The 27047-nt window shown below is 38.4% G+C and overlaps 1 protein-coding gene across 2 annotated transcripts in view; it reads left to right on the top strand.

Annotated features, from left to right (window-relative positions):
• Positions 1–4273: 4273 nt before the first annotated feature.
• The window catches only part of MOXD1 (monooxygenase DBH like 1), a 57595-nt gene continuing 34821 nt past the window's right edge, over positions 4274–27047 (top strand). Inside the window, exons 1-4 of one of the 2 annotated variants that reach the window (XM_075266627.1) lie at positions 4274–4593; positions 15344–15490; positions 17988–18151; positions 20795–20882. In XM_075266627.1, coding sequence (XP_075122728.1) covers positions 4333–4593; positions 15344–15490; positions 17988–18151; positions 20795–20882 — 660 coding nt within the window. In that variant the 5' untranslated portion in view covers positions 4274–4332. Of the gene's footprint in view, positions 4594–15343; positions 15491–17987; positions 18156–20794; positions 20883–27047 lie in introns of both variants that reach the window. The other variant, XM_075266628.1, reaches the window with a different exon arrangement.

The following is a 27047-nucleotide window of genomic DNA, read 5'->3' as shown; positions in this document are numbered from 1 at the left end:
AATGTCTCATAGCGGCCTATTTATACAGTATATTGAGTGATTTTTGTAACTATTTTACTTCCAACTAACAAAGAGGGCCATATACAGTAATATATATTTTACAAGTGACATCAGAGAAAGTTTGGGATATAAGGTTTGCCTATTTGCTGTTTGGGTGGTTGTACCATGGAAAAGGATTTTGCATTACTGGATGAATGATCCAAACAATGGAAAGTACAGTTAAGTGTTTCCAAATGTAAAATAATGGGGGGTGGGGGGGAATCCCTCAGAGTATCATATTGGCAGTTCTGTGTTAGTCAGGTCTTCAAAAGAGAAGGATTTAAGGGTACTGATACCTGTCAGCTTTAAATGACTACACCAGGCAGCAGGGAAAGAAGCTGTATAAATAAAGGTGGAACTAGTAGAAATAGAGATTCTGCCAAGTACTAGTGAGACCTCATCTGGAATACTGTGTCCAGTTTGAAGACCCCACCTTCAAAGATATATAGATAAAACGAAAAGACCCCAGAGTGAAGAAAGGCAACAGGAATTTGGGAGTTTTAAAGCAGCAAACATATCAGGAGAGACTTTAAAAAAAATCTATAGCCCTAAGGAAAGAAGAGAAAGGGGAATTGTAAATGTAATTAAATGTAAATGTATAATAGGTTACAGGAGGGAAGTGTTTGCAATAAAAAACAAAAAAACAAAAAACTAAAGGCACAATCTGAAAATAGTTGCTGGAAGGATCAGAACCAATGTCAGGAAATTTTATTACACTGTAGAAATAGTTGAAGCTTAGAAGAAACTTTCAGCAGATGTAGTTGGGAAATTTACAGCAAGAGAATTTTAAGCATTCCTGCGATAAACACACATCTGTGCTACAATAAAATGCAAACAATATAAAAGCAGACAGGATGGACCATGTGCTCTTTTTCTGCCATCAATCTTCTGTGTTTCTATGTTTTGAATTATTTTAGGATGTCACTGCACAGATATCAGCCACTGTACTATTCTTTGAGACTTGGTAGTATAAATTGATAAATACTCAAAAGGGTTTTTCCTTCTCCCTGTTTCAGCAACTTTGCTTGTTGTCTCTACATCTCACTTCCTGTATTCTTTAGCAAGCTGTGGAAGGCGGCTTTGACTGTTTGATGAACAGAACATTATGAAGTATCACAATATAGACTTTGCCTATAGCATGAGAGATTATTTATTATTTATTATTATTTATTATCATGACGAGATAACAGACATAGATTCTAGACATAGCTTCTGCAAAGAGCTGTAGATAACTGTTAGAACACTCTGCCCCCCAGAGCGCAGTGACTCATATTGTCCATCTTGTCTTATCACAAAGGCTGGGCTCCATGGATATGTAAATGGCAGGAATAAATTCACATAGCAGGCAAACAAATGATCAGCTATCACTATCACTATGATCAGCCTCAATATTAAAAAATGGCACCAAATTGCTTTAACCCTTTCCTGACATCTACCATAATAGTATACAGGATTTTGCGTATTTAAGTATGGTGGCCAGTCAGGCACTTAGTGGCCACCATAGCCACCAGGTCTCTGCTAATGACAGACTCCCTTTAACCCCTTCCTGATAATAGTACAGCAGATGTCCGGGATTTAAATATGCCGGCCACTCAGGAGCTGAGCAGTTGTCATAGCCACTGGACCTCTGCTGTATTATACTGATCGTGGGCATTAACCTCCCCAGCTCCTCGACCAAAGCTGGCATCCCATTTCTATGACAGCCAGGAGCCTTTTGAAGATTCCCAGACTTGTTTCTCATTATCTTCTATTACAGACTGTTCTATGAAAAAAATAAATAAACAAAATAAAACATATTAAAAATTCTAAACACAGATCCTTTCCCTCGAACACGTATACAAGTACTTAAATACTCTGTAAAACACACATATTAGGTATCCCTGTGTATGTAAACACCAGGACTACAAATCTATAAAAATATTTTTCCTGTATGGTGAACACCATAGTGGAAGAAAAAAAAAATCAAAAGTGCCAAACCGTCTTTTTTTTTTGCTGTTTTGCCTCTGATAAAAATATGAATAAAAAGTGATCAAATCAGTAGATATTCCCCAAAATGGTATAACTAAAAAATACACCTGACCCTACAAAAAAAAAAAAAATACACCCGATGCAACATGATGACTTTTAGACTTTTTTTGTTAAGGGAATAAAATGTAAATAAAACCATATATGCCTTACTGATTGGCTCTCGTCTTGTTTTATCACGTCAAAAATGTTTCAATAAAAATTAAAGTTGAAAAAAAAATTGGTATCCTTGGAATTGTACCGAAACATAGAATACAGTTACCATGTCATTTTGGCTGCACAGTGAACGTTGTAAAAATGAAGCCCGTAAGAAAGTCGCACACATGCACTTTTTCTCCAATTCTCCCAATTCTGAATTTTTCATCAGCTTCAACATACACTGTACGAAATAATGAATAGTACCATTTTGAAAAACAATTTATCCCTCAGATATTAAAGGGGTTGGCCACTTTCAGACCAATATTGACAAACAAATGTACAATAAAAAGATATACAATTCTCCAATATACTTTCTGTATCAATTCCTCACAGTTTTCTAGATCTCTGCTTGCTGTCATTCATTCTGTTACTTCTAGAGGATAAAACTCTGACCATGGTCATGTGATTTATGGTCCATGATCATGTGATTTACGGTCCATGGTCATGTGATGAGTACACAGGTGCACTACTCGTTATAGTCACAGCACAGTGATCAGACATCTGCCTGGTAATCAGCTGTGCACCTGTGTGCTCATCACATGACCATGGACCGTAAATCACATGACCATGGTCAGAGTTTTATCCTCTAGAAGTAACAGAATGAATGACAACAAGCCGAAATCTAGAAAACCGGGAGGAATTGGTACAGAAAGTATATTGGAAAATTGTATATCTTTCTATTGTACATTTGTTTGTTAATATTGGTCTGAAAGTGGCCAACTCCTTTAAGTCCTCATATGGCTATGTGAATGGAATAATAAAAAAAAAATGTTCAATTTGGGAGGCAGGGAGTCAAAAGGGAGGTAAAAAATTTGGAAAATATGTTATAAGTCAAAAAGACATAATAAATGTATATGTGAAGGAAGCTTTAGTGCTAGAATCCCATGAATTAGTGATATTTGGGGGTTCAGAACATATTGTAATGTTTATAGGTTTGCTGTGAATGAAGGTTGTGTATTATTTAATTTTTATACAATGCATATTGTTTGGGTATTTTTCATGCAATTTTGACACTGGTGATATTTTTAGTAATATTTGTTTAGTGCATTAAAATGTACTATTACATTACTATCCTATAATACTACATATGCCATGAGCTTGTATGTGTTTCTCTCTTGTTATATACTACTGTACCATCTATGAAACTGTATAACTGAAATTTCCCCATTGTGGGACTATTAAAGGATTATCTTATCTTATATGTATTTTGGAAGATTATTAACATTGACCTAAAATTCGTTTTGCTACAGAATTACACATCAACATATAACAAATATAGTACTGCCGATTTTAACAACTTTATCTTGTCCAGAAGCTTTGTTTAGTCCTACCACGTACACTAGCATGTATATTGCTCATAGCTCTTTCTTTCTATCTTCATCTCACAATTTCCTTCTTCAGGATCACAGTAAATTAAGCCTATTTGTTACCTTTTCTAAAGAAAGGGCTTCTGAGTCCAATCTGTCCATTTCAGAAACCCATTAACCCAGTTTTGCTAGCGTTTTGTTGAGTTTTTTGTACTAAAGCATGCTTTTAATATTATTATTTTAAGGATTTATATTTGTTTTATCAGGCAGAAGATGTGGAATGCTTTGAAATATAAAAAGCTATTATCAAAGTGAAATACTTCTTGCAGACTTTCACCACGAGAGGGGGTTTGACATACAGTACACATAAATAAAAAAAAAACCCTGATGTTTGTGCATTTGCAGTGGTCTGAGCACTTTATTTTTGGCACACAAGATTAATACAAAAGGAAACATCATTCACACACAAAGAAAAATGCCCACTTGTAGCAGCATGCCCACTCCACTGTACATCAAGGCAGTCTTGCCTTAGGCTAGTGAGTAGTCTAGTTAACTGACTAAGACTCAAGTCATGCTCATAACTTCCTGAAAGGGACAAACAGCACAAGCCCACTGCTGAAGAGTCTCCGAGCTCTCCCTCCTCCTCTGAACATCAGAGTACACATGCTCTAGGGCTACAGCACTCACTGCTTAGGAGTTGGATGAATACAAGAGAACTGATGAAAGTATTTCTCATCCCCGTCCATTAGAAAGGATAACGTACATGAAGATGCTGGTGTCCATGTTTCTGCTACCTCTATTCACTGCAGCAATGAACTTGGATTTGCAGAGTTATCATCACAGTGCTGTTCTGGATTCACAGGGAAAATATAAAATGTACTGGATGGAGAAGGAAAACATAATCACATTCCTTGTCCATGTGGAGACCCTGGGCTATGTTGGATTGGGTTTTTCTCCCAATGGAGCCATGGCATCTTCAGATATAGTTATCGGAGGCATTGAGAAAGGCAAACCGTATTTCCAGGTGTGTATACTGATTCCCAAAAATTACCTAAAGTCAGACAGTAACGGTCAGAAGGTTGGAGTTTATGTTTAAGTTATACGAAACCAAGCAGTGTGTAAAAGAGTTATTGTGTTATTGTACATTGTTCTCCAAATTTTTATATGTCTCTCTTTTATAAATCTACTGTATATGTCTTGGTATAATTTTAGTAAGTATGGTTCATGCATTGAGCTGACAATGATTTTCTAATGCTGTGGATTCGGAGATCCTGGGGACCACTACATGGACACCGCATACTTTATGTCAATGTACATAAGCTAATATTGCACGATTTTCATAAGACATTATAATAATGAAGCACATAGAGTGATTGTGCCATAAGCCCACGACATATATGTATGTTTTCCATCTTCTGGAATAATAATGGAAACATTTGTACCTTTTTCATGTCCTGGAATAACTTCTGGTTTTGGGTTACAGATACTGAAGAAAAAGAATTACTGACCAAATACTGACAGTGTGAAAGTGGCTTAAGATGATGAAACATCAGACCATAATATTTTTTTTATATTGTAGGTCTGCACTTTATATTATATAGTGAAAGCTCTCCATTTCGTGACACATTAAGTGCCTCAGGCTTTGTATTTTGTATCATTTGTTATGTTATTTTGTGTCCTTCAATTTTGAGACAGTTTCTTGAGAACCATATGCGGGGGGGGGGGGGGGGGTCATCGATGTTTGTATTGGGAAGTTGCATTAAACTATTAACCTTACTTATAATATTGATGTATTGTAATACAAAACATTGCCATATTGCTACAATATATGCAAGGCCTTGTCTTGTTTAGCGGATATTTCTGATATTTATCTCCTTTCTCATCTGCTGCTCCTCAGTTGTTACTACTATATTTTCCTTGAGCACAGTTTAAACCAAAAGGTTTAAATCGGAGAATTCAGGCATGCTTTTTAAGGCAGGATTACTTATTAAGTATAGTCCCTTATTTTATGTTAAGTAACATTTACAGGAAAGAAGTGGCCATGCTTTAAATAATAATCTGTTATATTCCTTCATACTTTTCACTTTCTAACTCTAAATTACAAAATAATCTTTGTCAAGGAGTACAAAATATTTCTTCAACAATCGATAATTCTTGAAGTGTCTTGAATGCTGTGAATTTTGTTGGATTTGCAGTATATCAGGTTCTGAGATGTATTTTATCACTATCTGACATCCATGTTAGCATATGAAAACGTGACTGCCTCCTTAGTTACTCAGCTAACCTACAGATAATTTTTTTGCTCAAATATGGTGGATTTACTAGTCAATTTATATCATTTATTGTGCAAAGTTTATGACTTTTGCAATTTCTGACACTAACAACACCTTTTAAAAATGGGCCCGGCAGAAGGAAACAGAGTCCAACAAGTTTACAGTAATTTTTTTTTTTTGCCAGAAACTGATATAAGTTATAGCGCAGATCTAAGCCGTCATGCTTAGCCAAGTGTACATGAGTTCTCATTAGTTACAGAAGAATAAGTTGCTGCTAGATACACAGATTAGACAGTTGGCTGATCCACCTAAATTGGATGACAAAAATAACAGCAGTGTTGGTCTATCATATGATGGTCACAGCAGCACCCAATGGGCCTCTATGACTATAATGAGGCCTATCAGTTTCCATCAAGGCATCTGTTTAGCATATTTGGCAGACTCCATGACAAAGACTCCTAAAGTCGGGGCCCTACGTGGTGTATAAGCCGCAATTTGCCCACAGCATAAATGCCGCATGAGAAATCACCGTGTTTTACAGTCAGAGCAAGGTGGATGGGATTCTAGCGCATCCCATGCCCATTTTATGGAAAAACCGTGCTGTACATACACCGCGATTTCTAAAACCGTTGCAGTTTTGGAAATCGCAGCATGTCAATTATACCTAGGGAAACGCCATCAGTTTCCCCCATGGGTAAGATTTAAACAGAAAGTCCGCAGAGGAAACCTCTAAAACACTGCGGGAAGAACTGTGATGCATGGCCGTCACATTTTTTCCACTGCTTTTTTTGCTGCGTGACACCACATGGGACTTTAGTCTAAGGGTGCATTCACACTACTGATACGCTGCCTGATTCTGAACGTTAAAACACGTTCAGAATCAGCGCATATAAAGCAGATCCCATTGAATGGGCTGCTTTTTTCACTACGAGCGCTCCCATTGAAGTGAATGGGAAGTGCTCGCGTGTACGGCTAGCTCAGCTCATTCCGAGCCGTACACGTGAGCACTTCCCAATCACTTCAATGGGAGCGCTCGTAGTGAAAAAAGCAGCCCATTCATTTCAATGGGGAGCGCTCGTATGCTGGCTCCCATTGAAATGAATGAGAACTGCTTTATACGCGCTGATTCTGAACGTGTTTTAACATTCAGAATCAGGCAGCGTATCAGTAGTGTGAATGCACCCTTATGGTGCTTTTGACCAACAGATGCAAAGGATTCTTTAGCTCTTCAGTTAAAGTTGTGAATAGTTTTGCATTCAGCTATTATTTGTTTGTCTTTTCTGATCATCAGACAACCCCCTCTGTGATTCAATGCTGCTAAACCATAAATTGTGGAATTCCAAAAAGTTTTTTAAAACTGTTAATTTATTTCACTTTGAGTCTTCCATTTCAAGAAATTTATGGGGCAAGTTTTTGTGTAGCTGCTGGTGTCTCATAGGAAGGTAACATAATATCACTATAACCTGGGGCAACATTGCCTTGACTTGCTTTTAAGTTGAAACGGTATTAAAATTATGGGTATCACAACAGAGTACACAAAAGTAAAGAATGGAAAAATGGAAATATTGATACCAATTTATAAACTATATGTCCAAAAGTATATTAAAACTCCACCTAATATTGAGTTCAGATGTATCAGCTACAACTATTGCATAAAGCTTAAAAACACGCAGCAATCCAACTCCATACATTGGTAGCAGTATAAGTTGTATAGAAGCACTTAGTGATTGTAAAAGTAACACTGTCATATGGTAGTATTCCATTTTCCCCCAAGTCATTTAATGAGTTTCTGATATTCTAGATGTACTTTGATCAAATATAATTATGACTATTGTAAAGTTGAAGCATCTGAGAATAAGAAGATCTCGGCCACAAGCCCACATAAATTCACGGAGTGCTAAGTGCTGATCTGCTTGATATATAAAATCATTTATCTTATGTTGTATCACTCACTACATTCTTCCAAACTTCCTTTTTGAAGTGAAATCAGTACAAGAATTATACAAGCCTAAGGGCTAGTTCACACGTGAACTGCCCGCGCGGGTTTTGACACAGAGAGAGACGCGGCGAGCCGCGTCTCTCTCTTGTCAAAACCCGCCCGCCGCGACCATCGCTGTCGCGGCTTAACCCTCTGCTGTCGGCTCAAATGAATGAGCCGACATAGGAGGGAGCTGCGGGGGGCGGAAGCCGCGCGACTGAGACAGCGCGGCTTCCGCCTGAAGAAAGGACATGTCCTTTCTTTTCTCCGCTAGCAGCAGCTCGCCGCTAGCGGAGAACAGAAGCCCGGCAGTCTCCATAGACCACCATTATAAGGGGAGGTTTTGGACGCGAAATCCGCTGTCAAAAACCTCCCCTTATACTCACGTGTGAACTAGCCCTAAAATTGCCATTCACAATATAAAAATGTCAGCTTAGGTGACGTAAAGCATTCTGCTAGTGGATACGGAATCATGAAACATATTTCACTGTTTGGCAGTTTGCTGGATGAATGCCAAGAGAATACAACCAACTGGATGTCTTAGTGTGCGCTATAATGTGAAGCACAAAGGAGGCTATTGTTAACAGTTGGGTTAGGCACCCATTTTTGGTGAAGGGTAATGTTAATGCTAAAGAGTACATTGGCATTTTGTATTGAATCTTTCCAATGTGTGGAACATTTGAGGAAGTGTTTTCACGGACCACATGTTGATGATGGGTGCTAGGTGTTAGATTTTTACTGATCTAACATTGATGTCCTATCCTAAGGATACATCTTTAATATCTGATTCCTAGAACACGTCCTTTAACCCAGGTATAGCAATATCATTATACAGTGACCATATAATGGTAGATATCGGCTCTACAAAGGACTCTGCTGACCATTTAATTGAATACAGTAAAAATGTAGTGCTAGACGTCTCTGACTAATTGTTCTCATTTCCTATCTCTTCCATTTGTATCAGACCACGATGACCATTTCTTTGACCAATGACTTGTAAAGTTTGCAACACAGATATCTTTGGTTCCTCTCTTTTACCAGCACCTGACTCAAATTTCCAGATGTACACAAAGTCTCCATCCTGCTGCTACCTCCAATTATAAAATATATAATATAAAATTCCCCTGGAAATATATAACATCCCCTGTCTGCATATTTAATTTAATAATACTACCTGTGTACCCCCTTAAGTTAACAAGGCCCCTGTGTGGCCCCTAAAATTAATAGTGTCCTTCAATTAATAATGCAGCGGAAAGTGCATCTTGTATTTGGGGCTCATATCTGCGCATTGTACATTAAATGTGCAATCAGGAATAAGAAGAAAAGCTCCTGAAATACCCATGAAGGGGCATGTAGTTGTGATATAAACTGCTGATACGCTATCTAAATAAATAAAGAGCTTTCAATAAAAAAAAGTGACTGTAATGTGCAGGAGGCTGGCAGGCACCACGTGGCCAAAAGAGTCCAATAGTAACTCTCAGTCTCAGACCTATTTTTGGTGAGTAACCCGGACTACATAATCTGCACCAACCAATGACAGCAGTATATTGATTCAGCTGTCATTATATGGTCTGGATTACTAGCAGTCAGTTTACAGCTGTTATTGGCTGGTTCAGATTAGTTTACTCTTAGGGAGCCTTCACACGATGTAACGCTGCGCTCATTCTACGCGCGTAATACATTGAAAGCTTAGGGAAAAAATCCTCCCATTGATTTCAATGGGGAGCGCATGTATGCCAGCTCCAATTCAAGTCAATGGGAGCTGCTTTTTACGCGCTCATTCTGAACGTGTTTTTACAATCAGAATGAGCGCAGCGTTTCATCGTGTGAAGGATCTCTTAGTCATTAAAAGTTTAAACCAGCCACTGACAGCTTTAGGCTAAACCCCACGCATTGAATTGCTGCAAAAGTCCACAGAGTTTTCCTCTGTTGACTAACTGCCTCTATTATACTACATGGAAATTGCCAGTGTTTCCATACTGTAGGTAGAATTGACATGCTGTGTTTATGAAATCACAGCATTTCTGCTGCCGATTTTTTTCTGCACTTTGTGAATCGTATTAGCTTTAAGCCCATCCACTTTGCAGGTAATGTAAAACGCCGCATTAAGGTGATTACGGCTGCCATTTCCCACATTGGATTAAGTGGATTATTAGCAGTCATTGACAGTAGATCAATAAGTAACATGAATCACATGAGATCTGAAAAGTGGCCTCTCAATCATTGAAAATATGTCAATGAGTTACTAGTTAGACACCTAAAGGTCAACTGCAATATTGAGCCATTTGTGCTGGGTGAACACCCAAAATTACAGATTTGTCAGAATCTAAAATTTTGGGGAAAATCATTATGAATTCCTTTTGTGATATGTTGATTTGCTCATTTCTACCTTACAGGGTGTTTTTTGTTGTTGTTTTTTTTTTGCAAGTTTTCTGGTCATTTTTAATAGTTTTTTATTAAACGTTTTGCCCAATTTGACTATTGCAGCTGTCTTGTGTATATAGTGCAGAATGGTGATCACTTACAAATCTATCAGATTGACTCTCTGACCGCCAAAGATGAATTTTTATTTGGTCATAAAGCTAATTGGGTGAGTTTAGAAGAAGGGCTGGAGAGTTAACAGTTAACAGGCAAGCTGGAGGATTTGTTATATAGGATATATACCTGTCAGATACAGAAAGCAAATAGTCCAATATTTTTCAGAGCAACCTAATACAGCTAAGATTTTTAGCATAAGACACATATTTGAATGTACAATTGATCTATAGGTGCCCATAGTAAATCCTAACCAAAAAACACAACTTTGAGACTGGGCTATACATTAATGAAAGGCTCAGACAGAATGCTTAACTTGCATGTAAGAAAATAATAGGAAAAGTTATGCCTGAAGGATCAGTATTTAATTAGAAAACAAAGATACATACAGGGTCTCTATGAGATGAAAGACTTTGTAAATTCAATAGACTTCTGAAAGCCACGAGTGATTGAAGGCTTGAGACATCAATTGACTCTTTTATCATATAACAGAAACATTAAAACTCACAGAGCCTGAGCATTTCTATTCTATTCCAGATGGGTCAAAGGAAAATAATAAAGAAGAGAAATATAGGAATGGAGACAATAGATTGGGATAATAAATGGAATAAGAGACCTCAACACTTTGTTGTTTCATACCAATAAATGCAATGATCAAATGTTAATCCCTGTGTCAAGAAAAACATGAACCAAGTTTCCTATCCAAAAACTGTTCATTGATGTTTATTTATGTTAAAAATTAGAGATGAGCGAACACTATTCGAAACAGCCGTTTCGAATAGCACGCTCCCATAGAAATGAATGGATGTAGCTGGCACGCTGGGGGTTAAGTGGCCGGCTGCCGGCAAAGTCTGCGTGCAGGCTGCTTCCACTCATTTCTATGGGAGCGTGCTATTCGAAACGGCTGTTCCGAATAGTGTTCGCTCATCTCTATTAAAGATCCATCTAAGGCCCTATTCACATCTGCGTTAAGGTTTCCATTCGGGGAGTCCACTTGGGGAACAGAATCCTATATGCATTAAAACATGATTACCTAAGAAAACCACACGGACCCCATAGACTATGATGAGGTCCATGTGGCTTCTGCTCGGTTTCCACACAAATCATGCAGAGAGAAAAGAGTTGCTCGCACAGACCCCATTATAGTCTATGGGGTCCGCGGGTTTCACAGGTTACCACTTTTTAAAGCATAAGGTTTCCATTTGGGGAGTCCTCAAGCGGACTCCCCGAACAGAAACCTGAACGCAGATGTGAATAGTGCCACCAAACATACATTATGGAATTGTCATTTACATTGTGAACCTGTAATATGTACAATTGTCATAGCTTTACAGAGTGGATTGTACACCATAAGAAAACATTTATTTGTCAATTATATCACAGAAACGCTGGCGGTTTCCATATAGGTATAATAGGGGCAGAAAGTCTGTAGAGGAAAACTATGACAATGCATATAATATATTAGGTAAATATTTTCATGAAATACAATGCTAAAGGCATCTATAAAGCATACTAGATTGTTGCCTGAGCACTTCTATATGTACAAACGCTTTATGACAATCTTTATATTCCTGGGAACAAAACCATCAAAATGATTTCTTTTCTCTAGAAAAAGAGAGCAACAGGAGTTTAGACTGGGATGACAAGTTACATTATTTGTTCCACCAAGACTTTCCCTAAGATCTTGGAGATAAAAGGAAACATGCAGAAACTTGAAAGTAACTTGAAAGTAAATCACATGAAGGAAGGGCTTTCAGAGTGAGAGTGCTAAGACAGCTGTTTTAGGGACGGAAGGAAATTGCCCCATAGGGAGTCATTAATGTTCATTTAATGTGAAATTCTGAGGCACATTGAGTCTTGGACAGTTATAAAAATGGTTTTCTTTATATATTTTAAATTATATTGCAATAAATAATAGTAGAATGTAGGGGAGATAATCGGCCAATGTTTCCCTGTTAGCAGGAAATTGGTATAAACCTAACCTTAGTTCCTTGTAGAAGTGATTCTACCATTCCCAAATATACCTCAGTTATTCACCTATAGATCTCCATTTGCATGGAAACCACTGTTTTATTAATATGCAAATAAGGGAAAGAATACTTTGGGATTGTCTTAGATTGTCTGGGCTTTCGCCTAAGCTGTAGATTCCAGAGCAAAGCAATTTCTCATTTGGATAGGAATAAATAGCGATTTACATGAGAATCGGGATCCAAAGCTGAATGGCAGATTTGGAAACTATAGACTCCCTTCTTCAAGATACTGGGATAAGGTCTATAACCAATTTACTGCTGACAGACTCCCATTAAGGAATTGTGCCATCTTAAAGAAGTACGTTATTTAGTTTCCTTTTAAAAGGTAAAGACTTATAGCTCTAAGAAGAACATAATATTTCTATATGTATGATGCTGGCTCTACCTCTGAAATGTCTCATGAACCAGGCCGACATTCTCCCTATTTCTGGGTGGCTATATATATATATATATATATATATATATATATATATATATATATATATTATATATCCTTCCATTAATATTAATATTAAAACCCGTGCTATAGCCCTTCCACGAAGGTCAGACCCACGAACGTCAAGGGACCACTGTAAATGTCAGTAAATCCACTAAATGCATGTATGGGTAAAATGTGAAAAAGTAGGAAAAGAAAAGAAGGCCACAGGAGAGAGGAAAAGGAGAAGAGGGAGGATGAGGTAGGAAGTGAAGAGAGAGGGGAAAAAACAAGGGGGTGGTAGGTGATCCATTGGGGGAGACTAAGGAAGACTAATGCATTTCAGAGCATGCAGAATAGAAGGCTATTATATATGAGCAGGAGAAGTTTCGTATAGGTCTGAAATTCCATTGAATAGTTCCAGGTTGTATAAAATTTGTCATAAGAATCAGTAATGGAAGAGGTAAAATTCTCCTTATGCATCACATCATTGACCTTAAAAATTCAGAGGGACATAGAAGGTGGATAGGTCTGTTTCCACAGCTATGGTATGCTAGCCATCACTAGTAACCTCAGTAAAGAACGTTTGTAGGTCTTCAAAAGTATTTGATGTAGAAGTAATAGGGCAAGACCAAGAGGTTTAGTGGTACCAGTCACATGTCTAATCACTTTACACACTTCATTCTAGAAAGGGTTTAGGTTCAGCAAGACCAAGAGGTATGTAGCATCGTCTCCTCTGCCCCTCTACACCTCCAGCACCACACGGACAAGTTTGTGGGTACATTCCTGCAGTGCAGGGCCAAAGGCTGGGTGTGTGAGTAGGCTTATAAACAAGGGACGCTGTAGCCAAGGGGTCATCTCTAGTGGAATAGGGGTAAATCTCTGCTCAATCTATACCCACAATTTCTTTGCCACATATCTACACAAGTCTAAGACAGAACACAGCATGGTAATGTTTCAGGTCAGGAAGAGCTAAGTAAGGAGCATCCGCCTAATCCTAACCAGTTTACCACCCTATGCAAATGAGATTTGAATAGACGCTAATATTAGAAAGAAGGAGGATGGAATTTCAACTGGAAGAGTTTGAAATAGGTATAGTAAAACAAGGCAGTGTTTTCATTTTGAATATGGTACAGCGACCCAACCATTTGAATGTGCCTTTGGCCCAATTATTGCAATCCATAGTAAATGAACAGAGGATTTGCAAAAAGTTCAGATTGAAACTGTCCTTAGGATTAGGTGGCAGACCTGTCCCCAGGAAGCGCAAAGCGATGGACGCCCAGTGGAAAGAGGACAACTGTGCCCACGTGGAAGTCAATTTAGGTGGCCGCTTTACATTCATGGCCTCACACTTAGAGAAGTTAATTTTAAAGTTATACAGTTTGGAGTAGGTGTGAAGGGACTTCATCAGATTTGGTAGGGATATTGTTGGATTAGTAACGAAAAACAAAAAGTCATGTGCACATGCTGCTATTATTGGGGATGTTTGGATTTGCCCATATGTATCGAAGTAGAAGTTCTAGTATCAAGATAAATATGAGAGGAGACTGTTTCCCTGCTGCTTTTTTTTTCATTACTGGTTGGATTAGTGCAGCCGGTAGTGTCCGCTATTAACTTTCTGATCCCTGTTCCTGCTCATGGCCTCCTTCTCTTCTGCTTCAGCATTCCGGGATACCCTGCACCGTACATTATATCATTGCACCAGAACATGATTTTCCCATACAAGGCTCCCTGATGGGAAGTAGAAGCGGAGGAGGCCATGGGCAGGAACGGGGATCATGAAGTAAAGGCAGTCCGTCCTTCCCGCCTTTGGGATCCCGTTGTATTGGCAGAACCAGGGAGAAGTGGTGCCCTGACCTGGTTGTGTGGTACAATCTATGCTATCTACATCATACAGAAAGGTCTGTTGTTTGAGATGGTGACCAAGTTGAGAGAACAGAAAGCCATGTTATTATCAAGGGGTCACCCTGAGATCACATGACCCAAATGGGAAGAAGACAATCCTAAATGTTCAGATAGACATGAATTATTAAATAAGGTAGAAGTTGCAGAGTTTCATATATATACAGTATATATATATATATATATATATATATATATATATATATATATATGTATACACAGTATATGGAATAGATACAAAATGGTGCTTTTTTAAGTAAACTTAATTCTTCTCAAGTAACTAAATTCTCTATGAGTCATCAGTGAAATTAGACCTATAGTCCCTCCTGATTGGCTGTCCCCTGTCAGGAGGGCTGCCTGAAAGTCATATGGGTGAACATACCTGGTCTTTGAGGTCATGTGATTCCTTTCTCCATGCCTTTTACATAGTGGCTGCCATTTTAGTTGGTTTGTATGAATTAAACCACAAAATGTTTGGATCATAGGCCCTATTCATATCTGCGTTCGGGTTTCCATTCGGGGAACACATATGCAAATAGGGCCTAAAACGAATATTTTAAAAAAATTCCCTCATCTTTAGAAGAGGTAAATAAAAATATTTTGCCATCATATCAATGTACTTGCCTATTTTCTCCCAATAGGATTACTTTACAGATGACAACAGAGTCCTTCACAGAGACCCTCAGCAAAACTATAAACTTGAATATGCAACAGAAAATGGAACACATACCACACTTAAATTCAGCAGACCTCTGCAAACATGTGACCCAAATGATAAAGATATAACGGTAAGTCATGTAAACTTCATATCATGGTATCACATCACTCAACATAAGGAGCATCCAGTAATAGAAAAGTGTTTTTAAGCGGAGTTCACACAGGGTATTTTGATCCAGATTTTGACAAGGAATCTGCCTCAGAATCCAACTTCAAAAAATGCCTCCCATTGACTTCAATGGGAGCCATTCACTTCTTTTTTTCACTAGAATTTTTTTGCCGCTTGCGGAAAAAAAAGGCGAGCTTCCCTATCTCAACGCGGATTCTGCAGCTGAATCCGTTGCGCTGCGTCACTCCCTCTCGAATAGGCCCATTCATTTGGGCCTAATCCGGAGCGAAATGCTGCGACTGGGTGCTGGTGCACTGCTTCGGCATCCAGTCGCGGCTAGCCATTTTTTGGACCGGATTCTGAGGCGGCCTCAGTGTCAAAATCCGGTCCAAGAACCCCCTTGTGAACGCAGCTTTAAGGCCAGGGCTCATATTGCAGGAACACTGCAGCTAAAAATCTTGCAATACCTGCAAAGTGGATGAGCTTGTGGCTAATCCCATCTACACATTTCAGAAAATAAATCTACAGCGGAAATGCTGTAATTTCAAAACATTTCTGTATAGGTATAATAGAAGCAGAAAGTCCACAGAGTAAAACTCTGAAGACTTTCTGTAAAAAATGCTGTGGAAAAAAATGCAATGCCTTTCCACCGTGGTCTTTTCTGCAGTGTTTTTTTGGCTGTGGCTCGCTTAGCCTTAAATAGTGCCGTACAGCTGTGTGTGGTATTGTAGCCTAGTTTCACTGAAGTAAACAGGGCTGAGTTGCAATGGTGACACGTGACACAACCTATGGACAACCCCTTTAATAAATTACATTGGGGCATACTATGATTGGGGGTTATGCTATGATTTTCACTAATTTCTCCTATGATTTACCAGGCTAGTACATTGTTGTAAAATTTCTGTATAGAATAATTGGACATAAAGTAATTTTCGGTATATTTATTGATTAATAATGAGATATCTTGTATGATTTAGAATTATCACCTGTGCTACAGTCCAAAGATAGAATTCCTTGCTGATTCAGTGCCCTAGACACAAGGTACAGACCCTATTTTAGAATGTAGTGTATTATTAATACCAAGCAATAAACTTAATGTGAGGAGCAATAAATACATATTCCCAAGGTTCTCGTTCTAAAGTCATTTGGTAGACTTGATGCAGTAAAAAGAAGTGTCAATAATCTTATACTTTCATGAATATATCTTCATTTCAATCCCTTGCTGTACCATGCAACTATAACTCTTACAGGATCTTACAGTTTGTCTGGCTTAGAACTAATTTTTCTCTATGCATTCTTGTGAGATTCACATTCAGAGTCTCTTAAGAATGAAAATGAAGCATTTAGATGTGGTAGAAGAAACAAAGAAAACGTTCTGTGAGTGCTTCTTTAACTTAGCTACACGAGGTCAACTAAAATGGTGTTTCTATCAAAATGCTTATCAACTGTTTCTAGCAACAAAAAAAGAAACTGTAAATTAAGTTGTAAGTAAGTAGTGTGCCTAGGGGTCAGTGCACACAGAGTGTTTTGGCACTGGTTTTGACGCTGAATCCGCCTCAAAAAAAGCCTCCCAATAGAGTTGAAGAGCTCTATTGGGAGGCTTTTTTTTTAGGCTGATTTTGAGGCGGATTCAGCGTCAAAATCAGCGCCAAAAAACTCCTAAAATAATCCCTGGAGGATTTGCTGGTATATTCCAGTACAACCCTGTAGAATTGGAATGCATCTCAGAATTAGTACAAAAATGTCCGTTCATCTGAAAAAATCCATGCACATCCTGCATAGATTAAAAAAAAAACAAAAAAAAAAAAACAACTGATTCAAATATGTGAGACTAAAGGGTAGTTCACATGGAGTAAACTCACGCTCATTTTGGCAAAATACACGTGTAAAAATAAGACTCCCATTGACTTCAAAGCTATTTTTTTACACATATACAAAAACACGTCAAAATAATTTTGGCAAAATGCACGTGTAAAATGTCATTGAAGTCAATCGGAGTCTTATTTTTACATGTGTATTTTTTACACGTGTATTTTGCCAAAATGAGTTTACTCACCTACAGGTGAACTACACCTAAGGCCCCACGTTGTGGAAATGCAGCTTTTTCTGTTGCAGATTTTATTGCATTTTTTTGAGCCAAAGCCAAGATTGGCTCCAAATGAAATCAGAAATATATAGAAAGTTCTTAAACTTCTAACTTCTGCTCAACCCTCTCCCAGCTTTGGCTCAAAAAACCGCAACAAAATCTGCAACCAAAAAAGCTGCGTTTCCGCAATGTGGGCAGCCTGAAACTGGCTGCAGAAAAATTCTGCAACAAATGTGATAACTTGATATAATGAATATAGCCTAATATAAATGATAACTCCTGACCAACAACATAAACAGAGCAGAGTGAAGACTTCATACAATTTACAATGTAAATGAACGCAATTATAAAATATAATTTTTTGCTGTTCCAGGAAAGCACAGTGAGAGTTATTTGGGCATACCATGCTAATGACATTGAAGGTACTAGTCCAATGTACCATGGATTAAACCGTGGGCAGAAGAGTTTACGATTGTTAAATCCAGAAAGAAAAAATGATGTGTTGGATGAAACTCTATCTTTCAATTTTACAAATCAGTACGTAAGTTTTAAGGAAAAATATGATAATGTATTTTATATGACCCTTCGTTACATTGTCAATAATTTGTACATTTTTTGTTAGCTATTCAAAAGTATTTAATGGAGAGGAAATTCATTTCTATATATCACAAGATACTGGACGTACAATTTGCATTGTTATCCGTCTTTTGATTATACCTATACTCGTCTACAGTATTACATAGGTGTCGACTATCACTTAAAAGGAGTCTGTCAGCACAAAATTGAGATATAAACTAATAACAGTACCTGGTAGAGCTGCCAGCTCTGTTTACAATTATATATTTCTGATTAGGGAACACTGCTCCATTTTTGCTAAAATCGTCCTATGTACGAATGAGCAGAAAATGGCTTTAGCGGTGTTGCTTTCCATCAGGGCTTCACTTTCTGCTGCTCAGCTCCACCCTGTACATGTCTGATGATGACATGCTGCACCTGGAAGTGAAGGAAGGCTTCAGATACACCCAGTCAGCTTCTCTCCCAGGCACAGTGTGACATCTTCAGACATGCACAGTAGAGTATTACTGTGTGCTAAGGCTGAGGACAGATGTCAGTCAACTAGCAGTGGCGATGCTAAGCAGCTGTTACATCAGCAGATAGTGAAGCCCATTGATGGAAAGCAATGCCCCTAAAACCCTTTTCTGGATAAAAGGCTTATTTTTACAAAAATTAGCAGCGGCCCTGAGTAAGAAATAAATTATCTGAAAACTGTGCTGACAGCCCTACAAGATACCATAATTAGTTTCTATTTTAATTTTGTGCTGATAGACTCCCTTTAAAAGATATTCCCATCTTGGACATTTATAGTGAATTCACAAGATATGCCATAAATGTCTGATATATACCTCTGGGACGTGCATTTATGTTACAAACAGTTGCGTAACTAGGAATGAAGGGGGCCCGTGGCGAACTTTTGACATGGGGCCTCCTCCCCGACCGACTCCCCCCCCCCCCCCCGCATTCCTGCGCTCTCTATTATGCCCCATAGTGGCCCCAGTACACAGTATTATGCCCCATGGTGGCCCCTGCACACAGTATTGTCCCCCATAGTGGCCCCTGCACACAGTATTATGCCCCATGGAGGCCCCTGCACACAGTATTATGCCCCATAGTGGCCCCTGCACACAGTATTATGTCCCATAGTGGCCCCTACATAGAGTATTATCCCCATAGTGGCCCCTGCACAGCATTATGTCCCCATAGTGGCCCCATGCACACAGTATTATGCCCCATAGTGGCCCCTGCACACAGTATTATGTCCCATAGTGGCCCCTACATACAGTATTATGCCCCCATAGTGGCCCCTGCACACAGTATTATGTCCCATAGTGGCCCCTACATACAGTATTATGCCCCCATAGTGGCCCCTGCACACAGTATTATGCCCCATAATGAACACCCATCAACAGTTGTTACCATGTTACCCCCTTTCAGTCTCCGACTGAAAGGGGGTAACAACATAAAAAACAATGTTACTTACCTATCCCACGCCTTTGCTGCAGTCCTCGGTGGTGTCGGCCATCTTCACTGACGTCCGGGACGTCACATGACCCGGGACACAGGTAAGTGACGTGAGGTAAGTAACAAGTTTTTTTATGTTCCTTACCTCCCCTGGACCTCCGATCATTATACTGAAAAGACACCTAAGTATAGTAATGATGTTTGTGGGCCCCGCGGCGTCACTTACCGATCTTGGCCCCTGCCAGGATCGGTAAGTAAATAGGGCCTGTTACTGGCTGGAGTAACTCCAGCTGGCAATGGCCTATTAAGAAATGAAAAATAACGCAGTGGTAGCAGCTTTCGCCAGGCCCCTAATGTCCCGGGTCTTGTGGCAGCTGCTACCCCTGCTACCCTGGTAGTTACGCCACTGCTCACATGTGTAACCCCCTCTCTATTCACAGTGGACATGAGACGAAGGTCAAGTGACCCCATTCCCAAGATAGATGCTACGTTCCAGAGGTGGGACCAGCATTGATCAGACATTTGTGGCAAATCCTGTGGATATATTCTGTAAATAACCAAGATATGAATCTCTCTTTAATTGCATCATGTATAAGTTAGAACAATGTGCACAGATCCTATACAGAGATACATGAAATCATAGCAACTTCAAACTATGAAGTTGTAGGCAAGCCATGTGTCCTTGTATGGTGCCCAATATGGTGCTGCATTACAGATGTACTTACTCCATAATAAAGTATGTGAAGATATATTACACAAATTCTTTTGTTGGAATCCTAAGAATTTGGTACATTTTAAAGCTTTTTTTCACAATGGCTCCAAAAAGAGGAAACATATAAAGATTTCCAGATACAATCTTCGTTTGATCAACAAAAGAATAAAAATGAGGAAAGAAAAAAATTGAATCAAAAGTCTATACTTAGCAGTTTATAAACAGTGTTTGAGCATGCTTCCCCAGGCAACATTGGGTTGGATCCAAAAACTGAAAGATGTACAGATCTTTATAAGTTTTATTTTTACCTCGGGACCATTTCTTGCTGAAATAAAAAAAAGAAGACAACATTCTATAAAATTGAGCTGTGTGAACAAGGCCTCAGGAATTTTTGTACGGGTTTCATGATAGTTTCAAATTTATTATCTTTCACTATCTGTATTTTTAAGACAGGTCCCTATTCCTGAAAAAGACACGACATATTGGTGCCAGATGTTTAAGATGCCGGTACTGGACAAGAAGCATCACATTATTAAGGTACCAGAACAGATTTAGATTATACTTGATAGGATTCTATTAGCTAATTTCAGTTTTGGTATATTTTTACAACTCAGATTTGCTCACACATTGTGTTTGTGATAACAGCAGAAATGTAATCTTAGACAAAGAGGATAAAGGCTCCTCTGTATATTAAACTGTATATTGTATCCCTTTTTTATTTATTTATATTTTTCTTTATATACATGGTACACAAGAATCAGGCAGTTTAGTACATATTGTTGGTTTGCAGACCAAGTAATGAAAATATTTATTAAATATATTTATATAAAATATATTTTTCTAAAGCATATACATTTTAATACATTGTAGTCTATAGATGATGTATGCTGCTGAATGCATATACACGTTGGAGCGGTCAACTGGAGATACATTTCAGTAAATACACCAGTCACATACATTACCCATGATATACTAGATGAGCCTAACTTTGTTGTCATCTTTATTGTGAATGCATTGAAGTATCTTTTTTAACTACAAAACTTGTACGATGACTATTACTATAGACCCATGATATTCCTGATTATATATGGGCTTTTTTAGATGCTCATAAGTATTTTTCAGAATAAGAAAAGACCATAGAAAAATCTGTTTTGGAAATGTTTCATTTTCTGTGCTTAACTAAATTAAATGCACCACATAGAAAAAACCCTTGACACATACAGAGATATGTGAAAGTTGTACATACACAGAATGTGCTTTACATAGTACTGTTATAATATCAAGCATAGTCTTATGTTGGAGACAAGGGCCACATTTGAGCCCCCAAAATATGTTAGACTGACCATCACTAGACTACTCATCTGCAATATTGAACTTTTAATTTCAATACTATTTTTAATGTACATTAAATTTTATGCCCATGTCTGACATATAACTGAATAATATGTAATATAATATAACTGAAAAAATATGTAGTATCCTAGGGGATACTGGGTATTAGTCAAGAATGTGTCAGCATTGCACATGACAAACAGACTACAGTCGAGAGCATTATTGGTAGTTTGCGCCAGAGACAACGTTTGACCTTCAGTACCTAACAAAGGTCATTGAGTTACAGAAAACAATGCATGCTTTTATTCTATGTCATTGACTGTCTCATTTATTCTGAGCTAACTGAACCAAATGCAAGGCACAAGATTATGCATTACTAAATATCTACGGATGCAATGAAATAATGTAATATATCTTTGCATTACTTTCCATCTCTCTATCAATAGAATTTCTGTTTTGCAATGACGTGCATACAATGACTTTCTTTTTCTAAATGTGTTATTATTGGATATTTATTGCACTGAATGGCTTCTATACCTTAAATAAAATTTAATATTAGAGAAAGGGATCCCACATAAGTATGTATCACAATTTTTTCATTTATCCAAAAAAAAACATGTCTATTAATTGTCTAGTATTACTTTCAATAACAGAAAGAAAATAGCAGTCTTGTGGTTATGCTACTTTTTAATGGCTAACTGAAATAAAAGATGTTGCAAGGAGTGTTTTTGAGACAACTCAGATCTCTTCATCAGGCATCTATAGATACATCACAAGATACATATAAACTTGTGATCTTGACCTTAGTTGTCTTGAAATCTCTCGTCACATCTTTTATTTCAGTTATCCATTAGAAAAGTATTGTAACCAACACTACAGCAGTATTAACACCGTACCAATTTTTTTTCATGTCACCAATTGTTTCACATGCTATTATATAAGATAATTCTTTAATAGTCCCACCATGGGGAAATTCAGTGTGTTACAGCAGCATGGATAATACAGTAATATATTACAAGAAAAGAACACATACTGTACAAGCTCATAGCAGATAGAAAAGATACTAGGAGTCATAGCAACTAAGAAGAAAAGAAAGACTCAGGATCATTTAGTTCTCTGTGCGGAGTGATGTTCGCTTAGCCTGATGTTGATTATACAGCCTGACTGTGGTTGGGAGGAAGGATCTTCGATAGCGCTCCTCTTACACTTGGGGTGAAGCAGTCGTCACTGACAGTACTGCCCAGTGCTGTCACAGCCTCATACATGGGATGGGAGTTGTTCTCCAGCATGGAGCTCACCAGTATCCTTCTGTCACCCACCACCTGTACTGGGTCCAGGGGGCTCCCCAGGACACAGCTGGCCCTTCTAATCAGTCTTTCAAGTCTATTTCTATCCCTGGCTGATATGCTACTCCCCCAGCAGGCCACTCTGAAGAAGGTGGCTGATGCTACCACAGAGTTGAAAAAGGTCCTAAGAAGTCCCCCCTGGACTCCAAAGGCCCTCAGCCTCCTGAGCAGGTAGTGCCTGCTGTGGCCCTTTCTGTGCAGCGCATCCAGGTGATCAGTCCAGTCCAGCTTATTATTGAGGAGCACATCCAAGTTCTTATAGGTCTTGACTATCTCAATGCCTGTCCACCGGATTCGGAGAACTATATACTATCAGCCTTTTACGGCACTGTTGAAACATTTTTGAAAAGTAGATTTTCATTCATGAAATGTTTATTTCATTTGGAGACACAGATTCAGGTCATAGCATTTTACAAGACTTCTTCTTAGACTTGCTTTTATGGTTTGGATAATTGTCTTTCTACATAACCCATTCATTTTTCCAATTCAACGTATCGATAATTCATAATTCATAACAGTCAGAATTCTTAAAGGAGTTTTCTAGGGAGGTCTATCTAAAAGTAAGAGGAGAGGGTGACACACTTGTTCTGTATCCAGAACTTTATTCTAAGTGTGCAGATAACAGTAGACATCACCGATCATAACAACAGGTCATTTGTCGCTGCATACGCTTCTACAGGCTGATGACCAGGGAATCCCCCAGGGAGGCTTTAAATACTTATTTTTCCTGTGTTCTATCTATATGTATTGAACCATGGGTTTCTGGACTGGTTCCAACCCCAGGTCATATGATCCAAACCAGCACCTAGGCTTTCGCTGCCTGCCTTCTCCCTCCTATGGGGGCTGGCTTTACTATTATAATGAACTAGCCTGCTAGCTCCCATAGTACAGGTGAATAGCAGTGAAAACAGGAGAGGAGGGAGGAGCTGACTCAGTTTTCAAGTGAATCCTTTTTGGTGGACCCCTCTCAGAACATATTACACATCTGTATTATTGGGCCAATTATCATGAATAAGTGTTAATAGAAGCATGTGTTCCCAATAATTGTTCTTTATAAATGTGATTCCGATCAGTCGGCAAACAAGCAAATGCTCATCTGATCTAAGATTATCAGTAGTAAATTGCTCTGTTTGAACAGGGTTGTGCATTTGACAATCAATAAAACTGGATATTGCAGAGGTTTATGCAAAAGGCTAATGCAAACAAGTGCAAGTCAGTGTGCTGATCGGTGCTCGTAGACTTCACAGTCAGACTGAGAAAAACAAACTTTAAGTATAATAAGATTATTTGGATTTATGGAAAGGACATTTAGGGCACAGGGATTACTTGTTAGTCCCTTGTTTTACAAATTGATCAATTGATTAAATAACTGGTAATATATATATATATATATATATATATATATATATATATATATATATATATATATATGTAGCACAGGTATCCATTTCAAGGATAATGTCATCAAAATGAAAACAGGTACTTGGGGTCCTGTATTCTCACAGGGCAGATAATAAGCCCCATTCTAAATTTAGCTATCTGTATTTGTAAATTACATAAAGAAAACGTAAATGAGAGAGATGTTCCAGGATTTCTTTCTTCATTTGAAAACACTCTTTAATGTTATTCAGTTAGATTTTCATCTTGGAACATGAAGCATTACAAATTGTCCACAAATCTTCCATGTCTAAACGCAGGATGTTATTGAAAGGTACACGTCTCATCATAAGTTTCTGCATGACTACTTCCAGGGTGGGGCAGATTCTATTATATTTAAGAATTTTATTTTGCAACAAACTTGGAAATGGAAATTGTTGTACCCTTTGGCCCAGATTTTGATGTGCCTAAAATTACTTCTGGGAAATGGAGGTGAAAAGACAGTCACTGGGCACTAGAGCACACAGTCCATCATGTACTGAAATCATTGACAAGAGGGCAAATGTTCATTAAAGGAAGTGAATGACAAGAGAAGGAAATTAGAGGTGAAAATCCAAAAGCTAAATAAAAGAATGTCTCATACATGCATCTGTTGTGCCATATTGTAGGGAGTATACAAACATATCAATCTATTCAGTGAGTTCCATCTATTCATCCAATTCAACTATGCAATATTGTGTATTTTCTAAAGCAATATAGACCCTGTGTTTAGCTCTTGGGGACTCTCATGATATAAGACATTTAAAGTCTAAATACAGATTTGTAGACACATTTTTTCTATTGTTCATTTACTTACCAAACGCAAAAAAATAAAATTAAATAAAATTCCGCAAGGATGACATGACCTGTGTAATGTAGGTGGATTTTTGGCATCAATTATCAGCCAGTTATGAGTGGTAGCTGGAAGGGTTACAGTGCTAATGTTACATACAGAATATAATGTTCTTTGTAGCGGACAGTAGAGCTATTTTGTGATATTCTAATCTAGGGGCAGACATGTTATAAATTATAATCACTATATGATCCAAAGCAATTGCTACTATTGCTAGTGAGAAAACACCAACATTGCAATAGGACTACAGAATTATAGAGGACAGTTTAGTTAGATTTAATAAGTTTTAGACAGATAGGCAGAATAATCGTAAGAGTGGGTGGTTTGATCAATACTACATTGTGTGGTGTGACTGTAGATTTTAGGGTGTTACACATACACAAGACAGGTAATCCTAAGAGTTTGTTGCAAACCTGAAACATGTAAGCATATCGTGCTGTTGTCTTGTCTTATCTAGATTTTGTGTGATTTATTACAGTTGAAGTTCCTTTGCCCACAGCTGGAGCTCTTTCTTCAAATATAATTTCAATGAATTAATTCTAATTAATCTAACTATAAATGTGTTAGACAGTGTTAGGGACCCCTGGGACGGGACACAAGAGACAGTGAGCCCTAACCTGACGCCCCCAACTGTCCCTTCCTATTGCCAGGCCCTATCCTACGTAATAGGTGGCAACCACAAAGACGTTCCCTCCCTGAATACGTGAAACACAAAACGCAGACAAGACGAACAACAACAAAGAGAGGACAGCTAGCCAAGGGTCAGTAACAGTCGAGCGATGCAGTGCCAAATCGGAGTCCAAAGAATAGTCAGTGAGGAAAGCCAAAGGTCAAGGATAAGAATGCAAGCAAAAATAGGAACAGTAAAGAGCAAGTATGCAAGGCAATAGCAAGCATTGTTGTGAATGGGAACCAAGGCTAAATAGGGAGGAAGAACCCGCCCACGGAGTTGACAGGAAGGCAGCTATCAATCACAGAGCAAGGCCAGATTAACAATTAGAGGAGCAGAGACAAACAAGGGCAGAAGACGGGTGTGGTGCAAATACAATCACAGCAGTAGAGCCGTGTTCACACAGTGCGACCAAAAACCCTAAGCCATGACCCAAACTGCACACGCCTCCTGCGCCGCAGCATGCGAGCAGGGGGCGGTGCAGAGACCCGAACAGGCAGAGATGTTACAACATGATAGGGAATAGGTTTTTGGAGATTAGAGATTGATCCCAGGATTTATTCTGATGGCCAAATTTGGAAATCAGGAAGGGATTATTCCCTTAATATGGTATAATTGGCATCCACCTCACAAAGGTTTTTGCCATTTTTTTCGATCAGCTGCATGGTTTAAGAGATTCTATCATTAGAAATAGAAAAACTTGGCTAACCACATTTATTCAGCTATGTATAGCCTTCTGTATTCTTATGCTGTGCTGTGAAAGAAGACAGATGAGAGTACACATAAGCCTTTCAGTAAAGGAGACAGATGACAACACCACCAAGCCAACAACAGCCAGGAGTTGTGTGCTGCTGACAACTATGTCAGCAATAGTGCAACAGCCAGCTATGTGAAGGAACTGCACAGCCAACAGCAAAATGGTAGTAAAGTTACTTAATTTAACGTAGTAAAGTACATTGTTAATCAGGTTGAATAAACACACAGTTCTATCAAGTTCAACCTTCAAAGGGTGTGAGAGAGTGAAGGGTGTGGTCTGGGAAGACAGGTACATTCCATCCAGGCACCTAAAGTGTGTATGGTAAAGA

This window comes from Leptodactylus fuscus, chromosome 3, assembly GCF_031893055.1.
Source record: "Leptodactylus fuscus isolate aLepFus1 chromosome 3, aLepFus1.hap2, whole genome shotgun sequence".
NCBI lineage: Eukaryota > Metazoa > Chordata > Amphibia > Anura > Leptodactylidae > Leptodactylus > Leptodactylus fuscus.
The sequence above is the reverse complement of the archived record's forward strand: the minus strand, read 5'-3'. Positions and strand labels throughout refer to the sequence as shown.